General features: G+C 44.8%; 1 protein-coding gene across 1 annotated transcript in view; it reads right to left on the minus strand.

The window, feature by feature from the left end:
* Window positions 1–302: 302 nt before the first annotated feature.
* LAPTM4B (lysosomal protein transmembrane 4 beta) overlaps window positions 303–23,005 on the minus strand; it is a 39,451-nt gene continuing 16,748 nt past the window's right edge. The window contains exons 2-7 of the mRNA XM_070392080.1: window positions 18,390–18,501; window positions 14,694–14,767; window positions 13,845–13,967; window positions 10,127–10,225; window positions 7,497–7,592; window positions 303–737 (exon numbers count right to left, since the gene is read on the minus strand). Coding sequence (XP_070248181.1) covers window positions 660–737; window positions 7,497–7,592; window positions 10,127–10,225; window positions 13,845–13,967; window positions 14,694–14,767; window positions 18,390–18,501 — 582 coding nt within the window. The 3' untranslated portion in view covers window positions 303–659. The remainder of the gene's footprint in view (window positions 738–7,496; window positions 7,593–10,126; window positions 10,226–13,844; window positions 13,968–14,693; window positions 14,768–18,389; window positions 18,502–23,005) is intronic.

Genomic DNA, 23,005 nt, shown 5'->3' on the forward strand with positions numbered 1-23,005 from the left:
ACACATCGGTTCACCCCGTAACTCGGACGAGACATGCCCCTCCATGACCGCAGACCCGGGGTGCCCGGAACAGCCATGTGCCGTGGCTGCTCTCTCACTGTCGGGGATTGTCAGAGTCTCAATTTAGCCCATGGACAAATCCAATGGTCCCTGAATTGATGCCATCAAGGCTCTTAAGGAAATTCCTGTTTTATTTAGACACACTAATGGACTCCTATTTCCCTAACTGGAGCACCGATTCACCATTAACAGCCCTGCTCTCTCAAGGGTTTCTTCCACACACCGGAGAGGCTTAAGAAAAGTATTGTTTCATTTTGATTTTATTTGATACTTTTGAAAGAGACAGAGGAAACAGAGAGGAAAAAAATGTGATGAATCCCCCCAACTTGGGGCCTAGGGGTACAAAACCAGACTTCTCTGCCTCAAGTCCACCCAGACTGCCGGGAATCGGCGCCCAGGGCATCCGGGGAAGCTAACCTATCACAGTGCTCTAGCTAAAGCATACGTTTAAAAATACAGAGGGTTTCAACTTAACACTAAAAATTTAAGTTGCAACATCTCAGCAACAAATAACTCGGAGAGCGCATCTCAGAAGAGAAAGAACTGATGCCTCGATGTCTGCAAAGCCACGCTCTGCTCTGCTCCGCCCACCGTCAGGCTCAGGCAGACACGTAAGGGGGCGGCGGCTCCTTGGCTGCGCCGGTCACAGTGGCATCATCGTACGGGGGTAACAGCACCTAAGGAGAAAGAGAGAAGCTGAGGGTCCGTGTTGAAAAGTGCACATAGGTTCTCCTGAGCTTTAACTTCCATTGAACTTTTATGTAATGAAATGTTTCCCATAACCTGGACCAATTTCAATTTTCCAGCAGGTGGCCAGACTTTGATGAGATTTCTGAATCCTTTTTAAGTTTTATTTATTGATTTTACAGAGAGAGAGGAAGGGATCAAGAGACACATCGATTACTTGTTCACTTATTTATGCATTCAGTGCTTGATTCTCGTATGTGTTCTGACCAGAAATCAAACCCACAACCTTGGTGTATGGGGATGACACTCGAACCAACTGAGCTACCGGGCCAGGGTGAGCCTTTTTGCATCTTTAAAGAAGCAAATGGGAAGAGACGTGTGGCCCTTTCAGAGATTTCCAAGCCCTGCTCACACGGGCCTGGACGCCACGGTGCCTGGAGGGTGCGAGGCTGTGTGTCTAGGACGGGCAGGAGGCAGTGGTGGCTCTGAGAGGGAAAAGGCTCCGGGGGTTACGTCTGTGGGCACACAAGCAGGGCAGGCGCCCGAGTGACCCCGGGAGCCACGCGTGTGAGATCGGACAGCAGAGTGGAGCACGCAGGGCCAGGGGGTCACTGGACTCAAAGCCTGGCTCAGCCACACTTTCTCGGTGTGGTCTTGGGTGGGTCACTTATTCCCAATTTCCACGTCTGTAAAATGAGGGCCCTTGAGAAGGAGCGCTATAACGTCCCTAACACACACCTGAAGTGGCAAGATGGCACCTGTAAATGGCGGGAGAAACACAAACAGTAAACTGATCGATAACCTCTGTTTACATGTCCAGTATGAAAACCACCACATGTAATTGTTTATGAACTGTCAGCATAAGAAAACATCAGCTGATTCTGGCTTTCTTGGAGTAGAAAACAAAACACATGATATCGACTCAATGTAATTAGCCTTTTAATCAGTCAACTAATATTTACTATGTACCTACTATGTGACAGGCAGTGTAGGTGCAAGATAATTAAAATAAAATACAGTTCCTGTCCTTGGGAATTCAGTGATGAGGTGAACGTAAAGTGTCACCCACTTCAAGTACTTTGTCGAAAGAGAAAGAATATTCACAAAGGAACAAAACCAAACCATGTCCTGTTACTTTTTCTATTATGGACATTAAAGTGGTTAATGTTTATCAATGTCATGAATTTTCAATTATCTATCCTTTGACTTCTAGACACACACTAAAACATTCTTTTTAAGTTTTTGTCATCCCTACACCCCCCACCACCACTACCACCCTATCCGCCCTCCCCAGCCCCCCACCACACACACACCCTTCTCTCTACTCAACCCGCTGACCACTTATCCTGCTCTTCTAGTCCTCATGCTCCTCTTGAGCTGAACCCTGTCTGTCGTAACCGCAGCTGGGCCAGCACCCAACAGAGGAACTCACACGCTGGGGGGAGCGTCATCTAGGCTGGCCCTGGAGGACCTGTATGGTTCATTTGGTGGGGAAATGGAGTCTGGCATTCTAAGCATCTATACCGGTTAGGGTCCAATCCAGGGCCAGAAACCACCCAGTCATTTAAAAAGAGAGAGTTTCATAAAGAATGATTAACCGGGCATTGGAGGGGAAAAAGCTAAGGGGGGTGGGGGGTGTGGGGGTGTGTGACAGAACTCTAAGGGACATTACTGCTGAGTGAGGTACTCAAGGCAAGAACAGAGGGGTCCCCTCTGCAAGGCTGGGGACCCAGCACGTGTGGGGTGGGGGTGAAGGGTGGGGAGAAGTTTTCTGGGTTGAACCAGGCCAAATTCAATATGAACTCTTATTCTGGACACTTAAGATAAATAAGAAGTCAAGTCCTGTGTGTGTTTTAAAGTAAAACAATAAAAATAGAGGGCGAGTTTCCGAATGTCAAGTCTACAACCATATTCTGAAAGGAAGGGTGCACCTGCCTCGGGTACCCAACCGTGTCCTTCAGTCACTCAAAGAAACCCTCAGCATAGTTTAAAGTGTCAAGGCAACATCTGTGATACATGACACTAGCTCAGGGGTGGGCAAACTTTTTGACTCGAGGGCCACAATGGGTTCTTAAACTGGACCGGAGGGCCGGAACAAAAGCATGGATGGAGTGTTTGTGTGAACTAATATAAACTCAAAGTAAACATCATTACATAAAAGGGTACGGTCTTTTTTTTTTTAAGTTTTATTCATTTCAAACGGGCCGGATCCGGCCCGCGGGCCGTAGTTTGCCCACGGCTGCCCTAGGCACTAAGACCGAGAAGAGTTAGTGACCTTTTTATCTTAGGCATTTCTTTTAAAGGTTTTTTGTTTTTTTTTTTTTTTTGCTTTGATTTGGTTGGGAAACTAGAGGAAAGAGTAACCCACAGCATGATCTCCAATATCTAATTAAATTACTCTTTATCTAGTCTCCCTGAGTAGTATTTAGGAAAGTATATATCTGGTCAATAATGTGTATTGTTTTATAGAAAAAAAAGGGGGGGGGCACACTTATTGTCTACCAACCAGAGCCCTGGGATCTCCCCACAGAGGTCACCCTGAGACTGTTTAATCTGGGAGAAAAGCCATCTGGCCTATCTGACAGGAAGTGAAAGACACAACATGTTACTGTGTCTGTGAAGATTCCCAAAAAAGACCCGGACAAAAGATAAGCGTACATAACACACTACGAGGATCTTAATATAGCTATGCAGACAGGGAAAATGACAGGACTCCATCATTTCAACCCCCTTAGATCTCAGAGTGAGGCCCCGGTATGTTTATATTAACGCCTCCATTTAGTTCCAGTTAAATCAGTCTTCAAACACGAAGAGCCCTGCTTCAAAAAAAGAAATCTGTCCTCCCACCCTGCAACCCCAGACAGTGGTCTCCAGCAAAAGGAAGCTGCGCTCCTTGGAGAAATGGCTGATTCCGTGTCTGGGCAGGCAACGCGCAAGACGAGCGTAGAACACCTTGTCTTACCAGACAGCAAGGCGCTACCAAAGACTGTGTCCAAAGTTCCAGGCTCCAACCCGAAGAGGCTCCAAACGGCTAATCGTGGTACAATTTGAGCAACTCTAATGTACCAAGTTCTAAGAGAAAGCTTTCATTTCCCCCCTTTGAAAGTATCAATAATAATTATTTAGGCTTACTGATAAAGTTTATCAAAACAGTTGTACTTCTGCAGCTGGCTCTTATAATAATAGGCCTCTTTTTATGAGTTTATTTATTACTTCATGCCCGGCCCATGTGTCCACCTATGAATCAGGAGGTCATGGTTCAATTCCTGGTCAAGGCACATGCCTGGGTTGCAGGCCCATCCCCAGCAGGGGGCGTGCAGGAGGCAGCCAATGAATGCTTCTCTCATCATTAATGTTTCTCTCCCTCTCCCTTCCTCTCTGAAATCAATAAAAAAAATATATTTTTTAAAAAGAAACCTTTTGAGGGAAAACACACTTCACAAAAACAAACAAAAAACCCTGCTCCTCACTGGTTACCACTAGAGAATAATGAACCAACTTATCATTCTGAAAACTGATAAACAAGAACAAAGCTAAGTGTATTTATCGATGGCACAAATACAACTGCGTAGCCAATTGGTACAGGAGGGAAAGTTTCTCCCTATAAACATTCCCAGTAATAAGTGAAAAGAAGAATGATAGAATGTCATAGTAATATAACCCCTAAAGAACCAATGAACCTAGGCATTAGGATGCAATGGCTGCTGACATCCCAGAAAGACAGCATCAACCAGGTATCATATGCCTCCTGGTGGAAGAACAAATAATCAACTGTGAAGTAATCTTGGGGGGAAAAGTGGGAATAGGAATAGGGAAGCCTCTAGAGCAGCGGTTCTCAACCTGTGGGTCGCGACCCCTTTGGTGGTCAAAGGACCCTTTCACAGGGGTCGCCTAAGACCATCGGAAAACACATATATAATTACATATTGTTTTTTTTGTTTTTTGTTTTTACATATTGTTTTTGTGATTAATCACTATGCTTTAATTATGTTCAATTTGTAACAATGAAATTGGGGGTCACCACAACATGAGGAACTGAATTAAAGGGTCGCGGCATTAGGAAGGTTGAGAACCACTGCTCTATATCTAACTTACTGGAAAGTCAAAGGACTACAATCAGAAAAATCTAGTCTGCAGGACAAACCAATTTCTTTAACAAAAAATTTACAGAGACTTAAAATACATACAGGGGTGGGCAAAAGTAAGTTGTTTGTATGGAAAGTTACTATAATAATTAGTAAATAACAATACAAGAATCAACTTCCACAGACTCACAACTGTGAACCTACTTTTACCCACCCCCTGTATTGAGCCATAGGTTCTGTTTCAAAGAAACTGCTAGAAAAATATGACATTTACGAGACAATTGGGAATCTGAGCACTTACTGGGTATTTTATGATGTTAAGAAATTACCTCATATAAAAATTATTTTATATAGAAGTATGCTTAAAAAATAACCACAGCCCTGGCCGGTTTGGCTTACTGGATAGAGTGTCGGCCTGGGGACTGAAGAGACCCGGGTTCGATTCCGGTCAAGGGCATGTACCTTGGTTGCAGGCACATCCCCAGTAGGAGGTGTGCAGGAGGCAGCTGATCAATGCTTCTCTCTCATCGATGTTTCTAACTCTCTATCCCTTTCCCTTCCTCTCTGTAAAAAATCAATAAAATATATATTTTTTTTAAAAATAAATAACCACAATACCATTCTGTGTTTTTTTTTAAACATTTTAAAATACTGTCAGAGAGCTGAGACTTCAGGTAGTGACCTATCCCTATATTTTGGAGTAAACAATCAATGCAATTGAGTTATGAGACATGATAAATCTTCCTTTCCCAGGAATACCACTCTTCAAAAAAAAATAAAAAGGCTCACTGAGAACTTTGACAAAGTAGTCACATTATCAGCAGCAACTCAGTTTCCTTAAAAAGGGCAAGTTGATACAGAATGACTGGGGAGATAATGACCAACAATAACCCTCAAGCAATCCCCCAGCGTCTCATGCCAGCACACCAGGGAGCAACCGGAGCTGGCATGAGTCCATGGCCCCCCATCCTCCTTACTACAAGATACTGCCAAGCCTTTCTGAGGAAAGAGGTCTATTATTAGAAGAGCTGGGGATGTCCCGTTGAAATGCACAACGATTTTGAGTTGATGTTGGCCTACATGAAACTTAACTGTTCCTCCATATCTAATTATGAATCTTTCAAATGGAGAAAAACAAGTTTCCTCTAAAAATAGTATAGCTTTTTAAGTCCTACCCACCACGATATTGAGGGAAAGTTTCTGATATATCTTGCCTGTTTAGTAACTTCATTGGTTCCTCAAACTCAAAAATCTCACACTTTGTTTAGACTTTTCATTAGTCAAGCAGGACAATATGTGTATACAGATTTAAAAGAAAAGAAAAAAGAGAGAGAGAGAGAGAGAGAGAGAGAGAGAGAGAGAGACTTATAGATAAAATAAAAACCCAGAAACTTGGAAGGAAAAAATTCTCTTAAGCTAGCAATTTTATCAAAATTATAATGACTTTGAATTAAAGTCATTTCTTTAAAGAAACTTACTGATTCAAGCAAAATGCTTCAGGAAGCTGAGTCGAACATGTGTTTACTGTAATCAGTGCATAGCATCCTGCAGACCCCGGAAAGGGTCCCTCAGCACCTGGGCACGCTGGGTTTTGTGCCTCTGTTCAAGGCAAAACCTCTTCTTAAACCTCTGCCCATGCATATTTGATTCAACTCAACAAATGCTTGGTGAGTACTTAAGGAAACTATTCGAGAATAACATGCTTTCAGAAAGCCCAGAGTTCTCAGCAACATCAGCTTGCTTCTGTATTTGACATAAAGTCTGAAATTGTTTTCTTCCCATGTTATACACAGGAAAATAAAGGCAGGGACAGGTTACAGAACTCAAAAAACAAAGCAAAATATAAAACTCTATTCTACTTTAGAGTTGGCCTGCCATTCATATTTACCCTTCTTCTGTCCTGATCATTCTATCCCCTGCAATAGTACCCATCTCCACCCCCGCACCCCCCGCCCCGCACCCCCCTCGCGACATGCTCAGCCCCATCCTTTTCATTAGCTACTCCTTGAGCTCGTACCTGTACAGATCATGGCGCCAGGCGCTGTGCTCAGTGCAAAGGCGATGGACACACAGGACGTTAACACCTGGAGGACTCACACTTTTTTATCTTACCGTGAGCGGTCAGTGTAAAATAAATTACATAAAGTGCAAATGATTTCCGGGACTCTTCCAGAGAAGACACGTGCTCCAAAAATCATATTTGAGAGGCACAACTATTACCAGAACAGAGATCACGTAAATTCTTTTACGGAGGTTTCCCTATGCAGGGCAAGTTTTAAAGGCATAGTAACTCTGCCATTCTGATCTCCCCACCTATCATACCACTTTTCTAGGTTTTTATTTCATATGTTAAGTGAGATAACGTAGTCATACTATGCAGGATTATTTATATACAATGGTTTAATAACTCAGGTTTAAGATACATAAACATGGAGAAGGTACATGTATTTTCTATCTGTAATGGTTTTTAAAATAAACCAGAAGTTGAGTGATCTGAATTTTAATATACTTTAAGGAAAATGAAACATTTCGTTCAACTATCAATCCTCTCGTGACTAAGCAGTTCATGATAATGTTTCAACAACTGTGAAAACGGAGCCAACGCTAGAAACATGTGGAAACCCTCAGACATGTAGGGACCCCCGCGGTAACCGTGGCACCTACCGTGCTGTCATTGCTGGTAACATACACCAGGACGTCGGAATTGTTCCTGCCGTTGATGTACCGGTAGCAGTTCCAAACGCAGCTAATCAAGTAACCCTGGAAGTAGCAGTGATTATATGATCTTTAGTTTTCAAATTTCAGACAATGTCAAATGTTACCATAGATAAAGCCACATTACAAAACCTTTATGTACATAAATTATAAACGCATTATGTTGACTCTTCTACACCAAAAAGACTTTAAAATTACAAATATTGGGTACACTACCTTTCTGGCAAAGGGTGCTATGCTAGCCTTTTTCTATCACACCACCTCTGTAGGTGGTGGAAGTAGAGAGGGGCTGAGAGCAGAACAAGAAATTCAAAGAAAAGGTAGTAGCCATTGCCAAACACATTTATTGCTCCCAAATTCCCAGTCAGCATTCACTCAATAAACACTCCAATGGGAAACTTTGGGTCTACTGTCTCTAAAAACCCAATAACTATTTCAGTGACTTTATTTCTTATTTGACATTTCTGTAACCTGGAAGAGAATTTAGTGGACTTCCCAAATAAACCTGCACTGACTACTTCTGTCCATCACCTATTTGCAGAGCTAGGAGGTAAGCATAGCTCCCTCTACTGTCCTAGGACCAAGTGCAAACGTCGTGTGCTGGTGTCGACTCCCGGGGAACTGGAGTGGTGACAAACCTTACTGATGAGTAACAGAGAAAAGTAGGTCGTGAAGCCACTAATCGGGGACACTCCTAGGTATATTCCTATGTGAAACCACATAGGAGACCCTTCATAAATAGTTACTGAATAAATGAAGGAACAATGGATCTTGCCTTATGTGCGTTCCCTCACTTAAACCTCACAGTCCCCTACAGATTGTTTTCTGAACTACCACTGCTATTTGATAAATGAAGACACCAAGGCCATGGTCACAGTTGGAAATAGCAGTGATAGGAGGTAAATCTGGGTGCTCTGACGCAAAATCTCAAGTAAGCAGCATTTTCAAAATAAATGAAAATGCCTACAAAATGAAAATGCCTTTCTTAAGAGCACTGGGAGGCTCCAGCCTCTGAGCCTCTGGTAATGGCAGAGAGTAGCTTGTCAGATGAACCTTCTTGCAGGTAAAACTGATAGCGCCAGAAACACACACACACGCACGCACACACACATGCACACACGCACGCACGCACACACGCACACACACACACACACACACACAATGTGAAAGCAAGGGAAAGGCACCAATACCAGGCAGAAGCTACAGGGAATCTACCCTTCAAAGACAAAGGCACTAAGTGGGATTTGAGAGTCTGTGGCCTTTGGCCTGGGGCCCTGCCATATCTACATGCAGCCTGGGTGGTCGGGTGGCCAAGGACAGTAGTTGGGGTTCACAGAGCAGCCAGGAAGTTGGGGAAGAGGAGGGGAGGAGCTGCAGAAGCAGTAAGCCTCAACATCTGTGCATAAAATGCACCCAAATCTTTGACTACTAAACTACACATGCAATATCAAAATACTCTTGTTTTGTAAGGGGAAATGTAGACCTAAATGATTTTCAATGAATCCTTTTCTTTGAATGAGCCACTTCATCATATTACCTATTTAAAAATGATTTTTCTCCCTAAATGCAGCTTCCTAAGGTTTGATTTTTTTGAATTGGGTAATTTTTATGATATTAAGAATTAAAAGTTCAAAGTCCAACAATAAACTGAGAATTTTCTACTTATTAGTAGCACACATGAATAAATTATAGTGATGTGTCTATTATCAGGTTTACAAGATGAAAACAAATGAGGAACACTGCTGTTAGGAGTACTGTCATCCAACTTCTGTGGAGGTCAATTTGGCAGCCTGTCAAAAGCCTTCGAATTATGCATTCCCTCTAATTTTACGAACTGCATCTTGAGGAACGCCTAACTATACAAAAGATGCATTTAAATGCATTCATTGTAGCAATATTAATAACTGAAAAAGTAGAAACTGTCTCAATGTCCAACAATAAGTAATTTATTAAATAATGATAAGGTGATATAATAGACTGTTAAACAATGATGTTCAGAATATATTGCATTTTAAAAACAAATTAAAAACCCTGAAATAAATGTTGCAGCATATAATATACCAGAGACCAGGTGCATGAAATTCATGCATGGGTAGGGTCACTAGGCCTGGCCGGCAATCAGGACCCATCTGTGGTGTGACCAGCAGGGTGATGGGGGGGGGGAAGCGGCCTGCTCACACCTGCCTTGGCTGGCCTGGGGCCTGTGGGCAGCTCCTGCGTTGAGCGTCTGCTCCCTGGTGGTCAGTGCGCGTCATAGCAACCAACCAGTTGTTCCTCGGGTCTTTCTGCATTCGGCCGATTTGCATATTAGGCTTTTATTATATAGGATATTACAAAATGAATGACATTACATTAATTTTTTCTCATCCTAAGATTTTGGAATAACCCTTGACTGGACGGGCCTATGGAAGTTTGGTGAGTGTTTATCTCATGCAGATAAGAGAAGGAACAGAATGTCAGGAAATCCAAAAGCAGTTCAGATATCTAAGCAAGAGAATGAGCTGACTGAAGTCTGTGTACTTCTGTGGCATTCATGAATACGTTTAACAATAGGCAAGAAGTAAAATCTTTATTCTTACCTTGAAAGCCAAGAGAATGCTGATAAACAGAAGAACAACAAGGACCAAACAGGTAGAATTCACTGACATGGCATCCTCTTTGTAGGGAAAATTAGGAGGCTGCAAAAAGGAAAGTGCCTCATTAGCAAAACGCATTAATCACTCAGGATTATATTCCCTAGGCATTAATCACATGTGCTTATGAAAACAGTGAGGGCAGGTAGCTATTAAAGACCCCTAGAATGTCTAGCCTACTTTACTTCTCCGAATGAAAAGCTACAAACGATGTGGTAAGCAGAGGCTAGTCCGCTCATAATTCAGGCAATAACTCTCAAAAAGAACAATCAGAGGAAGATTCCTGAGACCTGAAAACATACCTGTGCCCTCCTACTATACAAAAAGCTGAAAGGTAGTAGTCTTTACACACCTCTGATACTTGGATTTGCCTGCAAATTCTGGACCATTCTGACTCAAGAGCTTGTGCAGGGCAAAGGGGAAAAAACTATTAAAATTAGTCTTCTTGCCCAGTCAGTGTGGCTCAGTGGTTGAACGTCAACCTATGAACCAGGAGGTCATGGTTCAAATCCCAGTCGGGGCACATGCCCAGAAGGTGGGCTCGATCCCCAGGAGGGGGTGTGTAGGAGGGAGGCGATCAATGAGTCTCTCTCGTCATTGATGTTTGCCTCTCTCTCTCCCTCTCCCTTCTTCTCGGAAATAAAGGAAAAACGTATTTAAAAATAAATAAAATAAAGTTGGTATCTTCTTTATAGAGACCATTTTTATTGATGCTACTTTCCTCAAAGAGCAGAATCTTTGCTAAGAATAATCAAGTTCCACTGATTAACTGATTAACCACCAGGTCAAAGGAAAGTTTTCAGGAAGAGTAAAATCTGCTGCTCTGGGTGGCGGGGGGCGGGGTGTGTGTGTGTGTGTGTGTGTGTGTGTGGAGACAGACAGAGCTTTGCCATGAAACACCTGCCGGCACTGAGCCAAGCCCAGCGTTTAACTGGCTGAGGAAAGGGTGCGGGAAGGCTGCCCAGTGCACTGCGGCCTCTCATCGCTTCACCGGCCAGGGCTATGTATTTGGACTCCATATTAGCCATACCCTGAGGCACAAGAGAGTCCTCCCAAATGTTAAGGAAGGATCCAGAGAAAACTCGTAACCCCTCCCCACCCCCCCACTCCCACCCCCCCCACTCCCGCACCAGGCTTGGCTCCACCTCCCGAGGGTGAGCACCACTCAGTGATGTTCAGACTCTCCTTTCACTGTGGGCAAAACATGTAAGAAATAAAACCTAAGTCATTCTTGGTGATCGGCCCGTGAAACGGGTCCCTTCCCTGGGAGCCTGAAAGGGTTTCGGAGTCCTTAGCGTAAGGGGTAAGAATAAAACCAGCTGCTGTTCACAGAGAACATGAAATCATATGGTTTCTGTGTCTCGTAAAAAAGGATGAAAGCGGAAGCATGGGACCCTTTTCCATAAAGACTTTACGCTCATCCCCCCAGAAAAGTGACGGGGTGTCTGAGTCCAGCTGAGACCCACAAACTCACGCACACGGCTCGTTTCAGCGACGTTTCACAAGACGCCACGTAAACAGAAAAGGCGTGAGTGGGTGCTTTCCCCCACCTCCTCAGACAACCGTCTCTCGGACTCATTATTTCTCAACGTGTCAACAAGGCCTCCGAATCGGTGGCTCTTCGACTGTCCTCTCATTACTGTCTCCCAGGCACCGAGACCGTCTGTAGGCCTCACTCTTTCAGCCCAGGCGGATCTCTAAGTAGAACGTCCTCACTTGTTTCATTTGGTTTGTAATTACAAATAGAAGTAGATGGGTTTTTTTTTTTACAGCTGCTATTACAACTCCTGTCAGCATGAACAATATTGTCATTTTACTACTAGCGGCTCTAGAATGAGTACCGAGTGACTGAGCCCTGTGGGCACAGCAGGAAGTCTAGGCAGTATCCGCAGTGCTCTGAACGCTGGCCTACCCATGAGGCTCTCCGGTCCTATTTATAAATCTCTGCCAAGGGATGGGCTGGAGCACACAATAGACTCAGCACCCCCCTTCCCAGGCCCGCATGTGGCAGGCTCGTGGAGATCAGGCTCCCTCCACAACTTCCAAGGGGGATGTCCGGACCCCAGCACCAGATCATCATTCCTGAGTAAACATACACCTCCTTCAAGACAGAGGATTCTGTACAACCTGTGGGTCATACACAAGGTGGGGCAAAAAAAGGCTGCCTGTATGGAAAATAATACAATAATTAATAAATAATAATTAAAAAAACAGCCCAGCAGCCATGGCTCAGGGGTTGAGTGTCAAACTATGAACCAAGAGGTCGCTGGTTCGATTCCTGGTCAGGGCACATGCCCGGGTTATGGGCTCGATCCCCAGTAGGGGGCGTGCAGGAGGCAGCTGATTAATGATATTTCTATCTCTCTATCCCTCTCCCTTCTTCCTCTCCCTCTAAAAATCAATAAAAACATTTTTTAAAAAAAAGTAAAAGGCAGAAGTATTCTATTCTCACACCCCCCCCAAACTTCTCAAAACCCAACCCTCAATATTTGCATAATGGTTACAAAGGACATGCAGAAAACCGGTCTAAAAAACTGCTGGGGGAAGAAAGAGCTCTGTGGCCACATATGTCTGGGACGCAGCATGTAGCCGAGTCCCACTTTCCCGTACGGCAGCTGAGGCAAAAAGCTACCCTTTGCTGCTAACTGAGCAAATTACATTTCACAAAAATAGAACAATTAGCAACCAGCTTATAAGTTAGGGAGGTGCATCTAATACCATCACCTCAGCCACCAACTTATGTCAGGAGGTTGGTTTTCCAAAGAGTGCTCTAACAAACCAAAACTCTTATCTCCGTGGTAACATCAAAAAACGTCTAGTCACTAACTCAGATGCAAGTTAAAAATCCACAAATTAGCCCTAACCGGTTTGGCTCAGTGGATAGATAGAGCGTCGGCCTGCGAACTGAAAGGTCCCAGGTTCGATTCCGGTCCAGGGCATGTACCTTGGTTGCGGGCACATCCCCAGTGGGGGTGTGCAGGAGGCAGCTGATCGATGTTTCTCTCTCATCGATGTTTCTAACTCTCTATCCCGCTCCCTTCCTCTCTGTAAAAAAATCAATAAAATATTTTTTTTTAAAAATCCACAAATTAGCCCTAGCCGATTTGGCTCAGTGGATAGAGTGTGGACTGAAGGGTCCTGGGTTCGATTCTGGTCGAGGGCATATGCCCGGGTTGCGGGATCAATCCCCAGTGGAGGGCATGCAGGAGGCAGCAATCAATGATTCTAATCATTGATGTTTCTCTCTCTCTCTCCTCCCTTCCTCTCTGAAATCAATAAAAATACATATTTTTAAAAAGTTACAATACTGGGTGAAACCGGTTTGGCTCAGTGGATAGAGCGTTGGCCTACAGACTGAAAGGTCCCAGGTTCGATTCCGGTCAAGGGCATGTACCTGGGTTGCGGGCACATCCCCAAGTAGGAGATGTGCAGGAGGCAGCTGATTGATGTTTCTCTCTCATCGATGTTTCTAACTCTCTATCTCTCTCCCTTCCTCTCTGTAAAGAATCAATAAAATATATTAAAAAAAAAAAAAAAGTTACAATACTGACTTTAAAAAAAATCCACAAATTAATATGTGTGCATGCCTATCCGGATATCTCTTATCTGCTACTTAACCAGGTTTGCCTCAGGAAGAGATGCAGTGCCGGGGGCGGCCACATACCAGCTGTCGTATGTACTCCTGAATGGAGTTCGGATAAACCAGCACAGTGATGGCAACCAAGGCGCTCAGAGCAAAATCAAAGATCTGGTAACAGAAGAAAGGGACGATCCAGGCAGCACGTCGCTGTAGAAAACAGAAAAACAGGACGTTAATGCCCATCACGTTCAAAATCACCAAACAGGATTTCTTTTCATTCAGAGAGATTTGTTTCTTAATCTGAAGGGAAACGGAGAAATAGCATCCACTAAGCCAGGCCACAAGGGCAACTGGTAAGCCAAATGGGAGTCAATGACCAAATCCAGCGAACATTTCTGAGACTATATTGGTTTTCCTAGTACGACACCATATTCACGAGAGACTTAGGCTCTCAAAGATCCGCTCAGAAAACCGAGAGTGATGGCATCGGACTCCTTACGGACAGCTGTACGGATCACACATGCAAGGGATGGAGGAAAGGCCCTGCTTCTTTCCTTTTTTTTTTTTTTAAACAGGAAAAAAAATCAAACTTTTAATCCATGCTCATGGGGAGGAATTGAGACAACATTGGGTGTATTATGACACATTTTGGACAAAAAAAGGGGGAGGAGGAGGTATTAGACTTCCGAAGTGAGAATGAGTGGCTTACAGGGGGTTGAGGCAGAGCTGAACACACCTGGCAAGAAATTCTGGTTAGGCAGCTCAGGAACAACGGGGCATCTAGGGCATCTAGCCAACAGGCCCGGGCCCGAAGCCCTCCTGTTCACTAGACTTAATTTACACTGGGCCAGGGCGACATGGCCACAGTCCCCTCCGGGAGTGGGCTTTGTGTCTGAGCCACCCGAAGTCTCCGCTGACTGCAAAGCTGCTTACCTTGTACGCTCCGTAAGTAGCCATTGCACATATCAGGATCATGAGAAGAGAAATTGCGATAGCAATGCACATGTCTGCCAAAGGTTAAAAAAAAAAAAAAAAAAATCAGTAGATCCATTGTTTAAGCATTTCTTTAGTCTCTCCACAAAGGCACTTTGTCTATAAACCAATTACAAGTGAGGGCCCTTCATACTAAGTAAAGCAGCAGAGATCTTTTGGAATTTGAGAAGATGAGAGTTAAGGAAAGTGAGGCTCAAAAGATGTTCTCCCTAAATCATAGAAATGTCCGTAGGTGAGAGATTGGTTTACATATAAGTTTATTTCAAAAATGGGAAAGCGATATTGGTTAGAGATATATCTAAAAAGTTGGATGTCTGGTCCACTGAATTATATGATAGCTGTTGTTTTTTAAAATATGTAGTGTCTAACTTGTATTTTATACACTCATGTGTCTCATGCCCCTATTAAAACCCTCCACTGGCTTCCCATCTCATTTAATATAAAAGCTGTTTCTTATCATGGCCTTCCTGTCTCTGCTTATTCTAAAGCAGGTCTAGCCCCAGCCAGCTTGGCTCAGTGGTTACAGTGTCTCGGCCTTTGGGCTGAAGGGTTGTGGCTTTGATTCTGGTCAAGGGCACGAACCTCGATTGCAGGCTCGATCCCCAGGCCCAGTCTCTCTCACATCGGTGTTTCCCATGGTCTCTACCCCTCCCTTCCACTCTCTCTAAAAACCAATGGAAAAAAAATATCCTCAAGTGAGGATTAACAAAACAAGCGAGAAACAATAAAGCACGTCTACTCCTCCAGTCTCTTCAGACCTCACCCCACTTTCTTGCTCTCTACAATCCAGCCATGCCGTTTGGTTCATTAAACACAAGATCACCCATCCCACCTGAGGCCACTCCCACTGACGGAAAGAAATGTCACTCAGATTTTCACAGGGCTGGCTCTGCCTTCTGAACCAGGCAGGTCTCAGCTCGATGCAACACCTCCCAGGCACGCCCACATCACTACTGCATTTTCTTTATGGCATGTCGCTGTGATCGTACCCACATTTGTGGTGTGTTGTCTGTCTCCCTCTGCTAGAGGAGAACCTGGGGAGGGAAAAGGCTTTCTACATCTTGTTCACAACTACAACCTCAACTCTGAGAAGAGGACAGATAGCCCGTATGGTAGCTACTAGCCACATGCGGACACTGAGCATCTGGAATGAGGTCCATCTGAATGGAGATGTGCTGCAAGGTTAAAATATACTCCGGATTCCAAGGAATTAGTAAAAAAAAAAAAAAGGAGAGAATATAAAATATCTCCTTAATAATTGTTATACTGATGACACGCAGGAAAGGTCTGTCCAGTGTGACAGTTTCTGAGCCATTTCCCGGACATCTCCTTCAGTCGCCCTGACTCCCAGGCATGTTACTGTTCCCACAGAGCAGATTATGAAACTAGGGCTCAGAGGTTATGTAACTTGCTGAGAGCAGTTGCACAGAAAGCTGAACGATGACTAACGCTGCTCTTACGATTGCCATGTCTGGCTCTTTCTACTGTACATGCCGCTTTTATTTAACCTTTGAATAGTGACCTTGAGCCAGCCAGGCTGCTGACTTCCTACAGGTTACTTCTCCAAAGGAAAGGATTCCAGTGCAGAACCATCCTCTCTTTAGCCTCAACATTTTAAGCAGGAGGTTTAAGAACAGAAGCACAGGGTGGAAGTCTACGCTAGGACAGAAATGCAGACATGTCAACAAAGACCATTTGCCACCTTAAAAAAATGAACGTTCCTCAGTTTTTTCTACAGATTTAATGCAGTAAATTTATAACACTAACGATTTTTTAAAAATATTTATTGATTTCAGAGAGGAACAGAGAGGGAGATAGAAACATCAATGATGCGAGAGTATCACTGATTGGCTGCCTCCTGCACGCCCCTTACTGGGGATCAAGCCGGAAACCCGGCTTGTGCCCTGACCAGGAATGGAACCATGACCTCCTGGTTCATAGGTCAATGCTCAACCACTGAGCCACGCTGGTTGGGCGCTAATGGTTTTTATAAGAGTGAAAATCTGATTCAAGAAAGAAAAAGAAATGAAGGTTAGGATAGCCTCAGACTAATACCTAAAAGATCATGATTTCTTTTGGAATACATACATATTTATAGTTTATGTTATAATTTCAACGCTAAATTAATGTACCTTTTCCCTCTAGTGAGGAAAGAAGTACCTACACGGGAATTTCATGAATGCCTCATCGCATTCTTGTAGAGCCAGGGGAGGGAGTAGACGTGAATGCATTTTAAATGCCTTAAATGCAAAGGGAACGTCTCCGGGTACACACACCCATTCCAGGGCTGCCGTTTGCATGAGAAGCAATGAGTGTGGCATGCTCGTCCTGCATAAAGCTCTGAGCATAGTGGGATGTACGTTGTCTGCTTTCTCTTTTCCCCATTCTCCTCAGTGAACGAGGCACTGTTATTTCATTTAATCCTTATGGCACCCTTAAAAGGTAGGTACTATTATTACAGCTTCATTTTAGAGAAAAAGGAAAACTTGCCCAAGGCTGCCCAGCTAGTAAGCGGTGGATGAGATGTTATATAAACCATTTATTGAAAAGACCATCCTTTCTCCAATAAATGGAGCGGTATCTTTTCCTAATCAGATGCATCTACCCAGTGAATAAAATACAAATAAAGTCGACTAGAAAGACAAATCTGCAAAATTAGAAAAAAATCTGCAAATTAGGGAAAAAAAGAAAAAGTTTGGTCAGCTGGGGCTTTCCACATGGCTGCGGGCACCGCCGAGTAAGGCTCTTCCTGCTCTGTCATTTGAATGATTTTTTTTTTAATTAAACTTCCTTTATCTTGTATTTCCTTTTCACATGTTTTGATGTCCTTTCTCTGGATCTGAGGTGGTTCACCATTAGACCCCATGTCTTGAATTGCAATTCCTGGTTATTCTGGAATAAACCCATTTTGCTGGAGAAATAGCTGGCTATTTGTTTATGGTCAACAAATACTCCCAGTCTCTAAAACTGCTTCTTGATCCATTCTCCCTCCCCTCTTATTTGCCCAGCAACAATTTTTCCCCCCAAATGTATTTAAAATGTATTTCTCAAAGCCAGTGAGAAATACATTTGCATGACCTTCTGTCTGGGACTAGGCACAGCAAGGACACAGCGTGACTGTGATGATAAAATATTCAGATTTCTGTGACCTTAGAGCTGGGTGCCTGGCTTATGCTTCTATTTATCAGAAAAAGGCCCCAAATCCACCAAATAACTACCAACATGGTTTCCAGACGGAGAATGATCACCTCCTGGAAGAAAGATAAATACTGAAACAATAGCAGACAGACCTGCATTAGCCTTTTAACCTTCCATCCTGCCATTTATCTTTATCCCGCCTCCTCCCTAAAAGACCCAAAGGCCAGGGTAACAAGATGATGACAAAGCAATTCGTTTTTAAAAGGGGCAAGTTAACGTAAGATGAAAACAGGAAAAAGAATCCTTATTTAGACTCCTACACTGAGAGCACAGAGGGCAGCGCACAAATACTTATTTGATTTGATTTGTAACGATGGGAAGTTAAATATCAGTTCATATGGGCCCATGAATCAATACTTAATTTAATAGGAACAGGAAGCCGGATTCCCTGCCCTTGAAAATACCAGAATGTCTACACTTGCCACCTGATGTACTTACTGGCGTCATCCATGAACTCTAAGTCACCTCCCAGTTCCGAACTCGAGAAGTGACGCTGGCCGGGGTCCGCCAGGGAGCTCAGCAGAATCAACAGCACCACGGCGTTGATGACCTGCGCCCAGTCAGAAAGAAAACACGTGAGTCACGTTCCCTGCAGACAGTCCCTATCAAAGACAAGTACACTGACCACAGGGGATTTAACCTCCACAGAGACCTCACATGCCCGGATGGCAGCTGGGCTTCACCTCACTGCCCGCTCAGCCCGCATCCCGAGCAGCGAACACCCAGCACGAGCACACGCAGCAGCCGGTGGCTGGAAACGCACAACAGGCCTCCAGCCCTGAGCCCCGTACATGCGCATGAGCGAGTGTCTGCAGGTGATGAGACATGTTTCACAAGCTCAAGCAGAGTTCTGAGATGTAGGAAAGGGTCAGAGAGGGTGCCAAGCTCAGGGGCAGAGCCAGGATCCTGGATCCTGCAGTAGCGCATGAGCCCCCCTCTGCCCCACGCCCACACTTGTCTCCTAGGTAGTGCCGAAGGCATCTCCCTTGGGCACTTCAAGCTCAGCTCATCTGAGAGGAAATCATCTTCCTGAAGATCTCCAAATCTTAAAAAATAGCATCACGCCCTGGCTGGTTTGGCTCAGTGGATGGAGCGTCGGCCTGCAGACTGAGGGGTCCTGGGTTTGATTCTGGTCAAGGGCATGTACCTTGGTTGCGGGCACATCCCCAGTAGGGAGTGTGCAGGAGGCAGCTGATCGATGTTTCTCTCTCATCGATGTTTCTGACTCTCTATCCCTCTCCTTCCTCTCTGTAAAAAAAAATCAATAAAAAAAATATATATTTAAAAAAAAAAATAGCATCACTATTAATGATTCAACATGGAAAACACTCCGGCACTGTGCTAAGTGCTTTATGTGGATCTTCCCTGCAATAACCTAATGAAGTAGGTGCTGTATGATCCCATTTTATAGATGAAAGAACTGAGGCTCAGGGTTAAGAACAATGCCCATGCCCTCCTAGCCGGTTTGGCTCAAAGCCTATAGAGCATTGGCCCATGGACTGAAGGGTCTCAGGTTCAATTCCAGTCCAGGGCTCGTTCCTGGGTTGCAGGCTCGATCCCTGGCGCTGGTTGGGGCACGTGCAGGAGGCAACCAATCAATGTGTCTCTCTCACACCGACCTTTCTGTTTCTCCCCTGCCCTTCCACTCTCTGTGAAAAACCAATGGAAAAAAATATCCTCACCATGAGGTCAGCTTTACGGCTGAAAAGGAAAGACTTACTTTTGGGATTCACGGGCTGTGCGTTCATGAAGGGGTGGAATAGGGAAGGTAAGAGAAAGAGAAAAAGTGAGGAGGTGGTAAGGTTTGTCTAGTCTCAGAAGGTCCAGACTTGGGCATCCCACAGGGCTGGGTGTGGAGATGGATTGTATAAGTGTAACAGGACACCAGTGGAGAACACCAAGGAAGAATGTGATCCGATGGGCATTCACATGCAAAATTTATGGTAAAAAGCCTTGCAGAGTGACTGGCATATAACAGCCCCTCAATTGAGTTCCCTGATCTCCCTTTCCCCCTAATTGATTTGTTGTTCCCCTTAGTCATGCATTCATTGGTTGATTCTTGTATGTGCCCTGGCCAGGGATCGAACCTGCAACCTTGGCATATAGGGAAGGCACTCTCACCAACTGAGCTACCCGACCAGGGCATTTCCCTTGCCTCTTCACACCTTAGCAAGAACCATATAAAAAGGTCTTGGCTGGCATCAGCTCTCCTGAGCCAGGTTATGCAGGGGCTTTCCTGTCCTTTCAGTTCCCAGGGACCTGTCACCCCTTAATCAGCTTGTTGCTATGCCCTTGCCTGGCTTACTGACAATACATTTACCAACTGCCTACCACAGACCAGGCATTTGCTGAGCGCTTAGGAAGAACTCTCCAGGACTGAGAACAGGAAGTTAAACAAGTCACGGACCAAAATAACACAGAGCATCAAGCAGTAAACACGACAGAAATTCAGAGAAGGAGCCGAAGCTCCGAGGAAGACATTACTGAGGCCTGTGGCTGAGACGGGTCCCTGGGAGGTGCAACCGGGGTAGTATTTGGACAGGGCCCGGGAAGCAGAGAAGGTGTGGGAATCTCAGAGGCATAAAGAACAAGCTCAGATATGAGCAAGGCCACTGAGACAGGAGCCTGTGCTAAAAACAGTAAATGGTCCAACTTGGTTGGAACACAGTATAGGGATGGGACAGTTAGGGAGCGAAGCTAGAAATGCAAGCGGCGCCACATGGTAGAGGGTCCTCCACACCAGGATAGGAATTTGGGGCTTTATTCGCAGTTAATGAAGATGCCGTAAAGGTTCCTGAGGTGCGATCTGCCATGATCAGAGCTTTGTCATCAGAAGTTCAAGCTGGAGGAGACCGCGAGGCTCACGTGGATGAGGAACCCCACCTGGAAGCCACTGCAATAGTCCGGCTGAGAGCTGATAAGGTGGTACCTACTCACCTCTAATTGTCATCTTACACGTCAGCTTGAAAGGTTAAGGGACTATGTTAGGTCCCGTGTGTGGAAGAGCCCTGGTTTGAACCCAAGGCTTGTCCACATGGAGGTGGAATCTTCAGAAACTTAGAAAGTGGCTAGATGCAAAGATAAAGGGAAGCAAACAAGACTCTCGGATTTCAAGCCTGGGCGACCAGATACATCTTGTCATCATCAGAAATAAGAGCACGTGAAGGACTCTGACAAGGCTGATTCTAGACACAGTGTGTTGAAAAGTACGTGCAGGCGTCCAAGTCCATCTGGCCTCTGATCCTCTTCGTACTCATCCTTTGGTTCCCAGGCCTGCCTCCTCCTGCTCTGACAGCGGACTGCCACCTGGTCTTGTGTCCAGTCCTGAACACATCACATCATTCCTGACGACACTGTCCTGGCGACGGGTTGGTGTGTTCTTCTCACTCCAGAGTGGGCCCTGGTTCCGACACCTGGCTGTGCCCTAGCTGCTCCCGTAACTATCATTGGCTGCTGTTCCGCTAGCCCAGTGGTCGGCAAACTGCGGCTCTCGAGCCACACGCGGCTCTTTGGCCCTTTGAGTGAGGCTCTTCCACAAAATACTGGCTCTTCCACAAAATACCGACTTCTGTGCATGGGCCACAAAGTTTCAAGCGCGCATGTGGTATTTTGCAGAAGAGCCACACTGAAGAGGCCAAAGAGCCGCATATGGCCCTTCTCTCTGTGCTCACAAGCCATAGATCACAGTCCTGGTGACATGTCCCCTTCCAGGTGCCCTTGTTCATGAGACAGTCCGGAGAAAGAAGACGAAATGAAGATGTGATGGCCCTGGCTGGTTTGGCTCAGTGGATAGAGTGTGGGCGTGCAGACTGAAGGGCCCCCAGGTTCGATTCCAGTCAAGCACACATGCCCAGGTTGTGGGCTCGATTCCCCGGTAAGGGGCATGCAGGAGGCAGCGGATCGATGATTCTCTCTCATCATTGATGTTTCTATCTCTCTCTCCCTCTCCCTTTCTCCCTGAAATAAATAAAAATATATTAATTAAAGAAAATTAAGATGTGAGGGTAAGGTCAGTACACGGCACATATGACTCACCACTGTGCTCTTTTAATCACAGAGTATTTCATAATAGAAGGGGTGTGTTGACACATATTTACCATATAATTATGCAAAACCCCAACTGTTGGGTGGAATTTGGCACGCCATGGGTGATGTGAATGCAGCAGGGTGATAGGGTGATCCAGGAGGACCAGCCATGGAAACAACTAACTGAGCAGGGTCAGATGGAAAAGGTCAATTAAAGTGAAAGGCCCACAAACACTGGGTGAGAAGTACTTCACCAAAGAGAGAAGATGAAAATTACCCAATCATCAGTTCTAAGAATGAAATGTCACCACAAAAGAGAACCAGGAAGATGGTAAGGCCGGCCAGCAGCAGATTACGTAATGGCCACAGCCAATCTACATGGAAAAGCAAGAGAGGGTGTGTTCATTTTCCCGTTCAGTTAGTGCTCGCTGAGGGTACATTTGGACTTGCTTCGTCTGTTCTGGTAGGTTGTGTACACACTGTTCCTATTCTGTTTACAAAGTGTTCCTGGGGTGTCACATCTTTTTTCTTGTTCTTGACAATGATTACTTCCATATGTAACTCAATTCAACTTCCTCCCAATTACTTAAGGAGCCATTTATCTAGTCCCTCATATACCCTCCAGGAATCCAAAGTGCACTTCACTCGTCTTATCAGATCCTAGACCAGCGGTTCTCAAGCTATGGGTCACGACCCCTTTGGCGGTCGAACGACCCTTTCACAGGGGTCGCCTAAGACCATCCTGCCTATCAGATATTTACATGACGATTCATAACAGTAGCAACATTACAGTTATGAAGTAGCAACGAAAATAATTTTATGGTTGGGTCACAACATGAGGAACTGTATTTAAAGGGCCAGAAGGTTGAGAACCACTGTCCTAGATGAACAGTGAGACTTTCAGCTTGAATCTAAACCAGTGAAACCGTAAAATGTAATTATCCCTTTTTCAAAGCCTCAATAAAAGAAACTTAAGAACACTCAAACCCACTGAGAGTAATGACACAATAATTGGCAAAGAAAGTTGT

This window comes from Myotis yumanensis, unplaced genomic scaffold (assembly GCF_028538775.1).
Source record: "Myotis yumanensis isolate MYYU_CA2020_CCGP unplaced genomic scaffold, mMyoYum1.0.hap1 SCAF_15, whole genome shotgun sequence".
Taxonomy (NCBI): Eukaryota; Metazoa; Chordata; class Mammalia; order Chiroptera; family Vespertilionidae; genus Myotis; species Myotis yumanensis.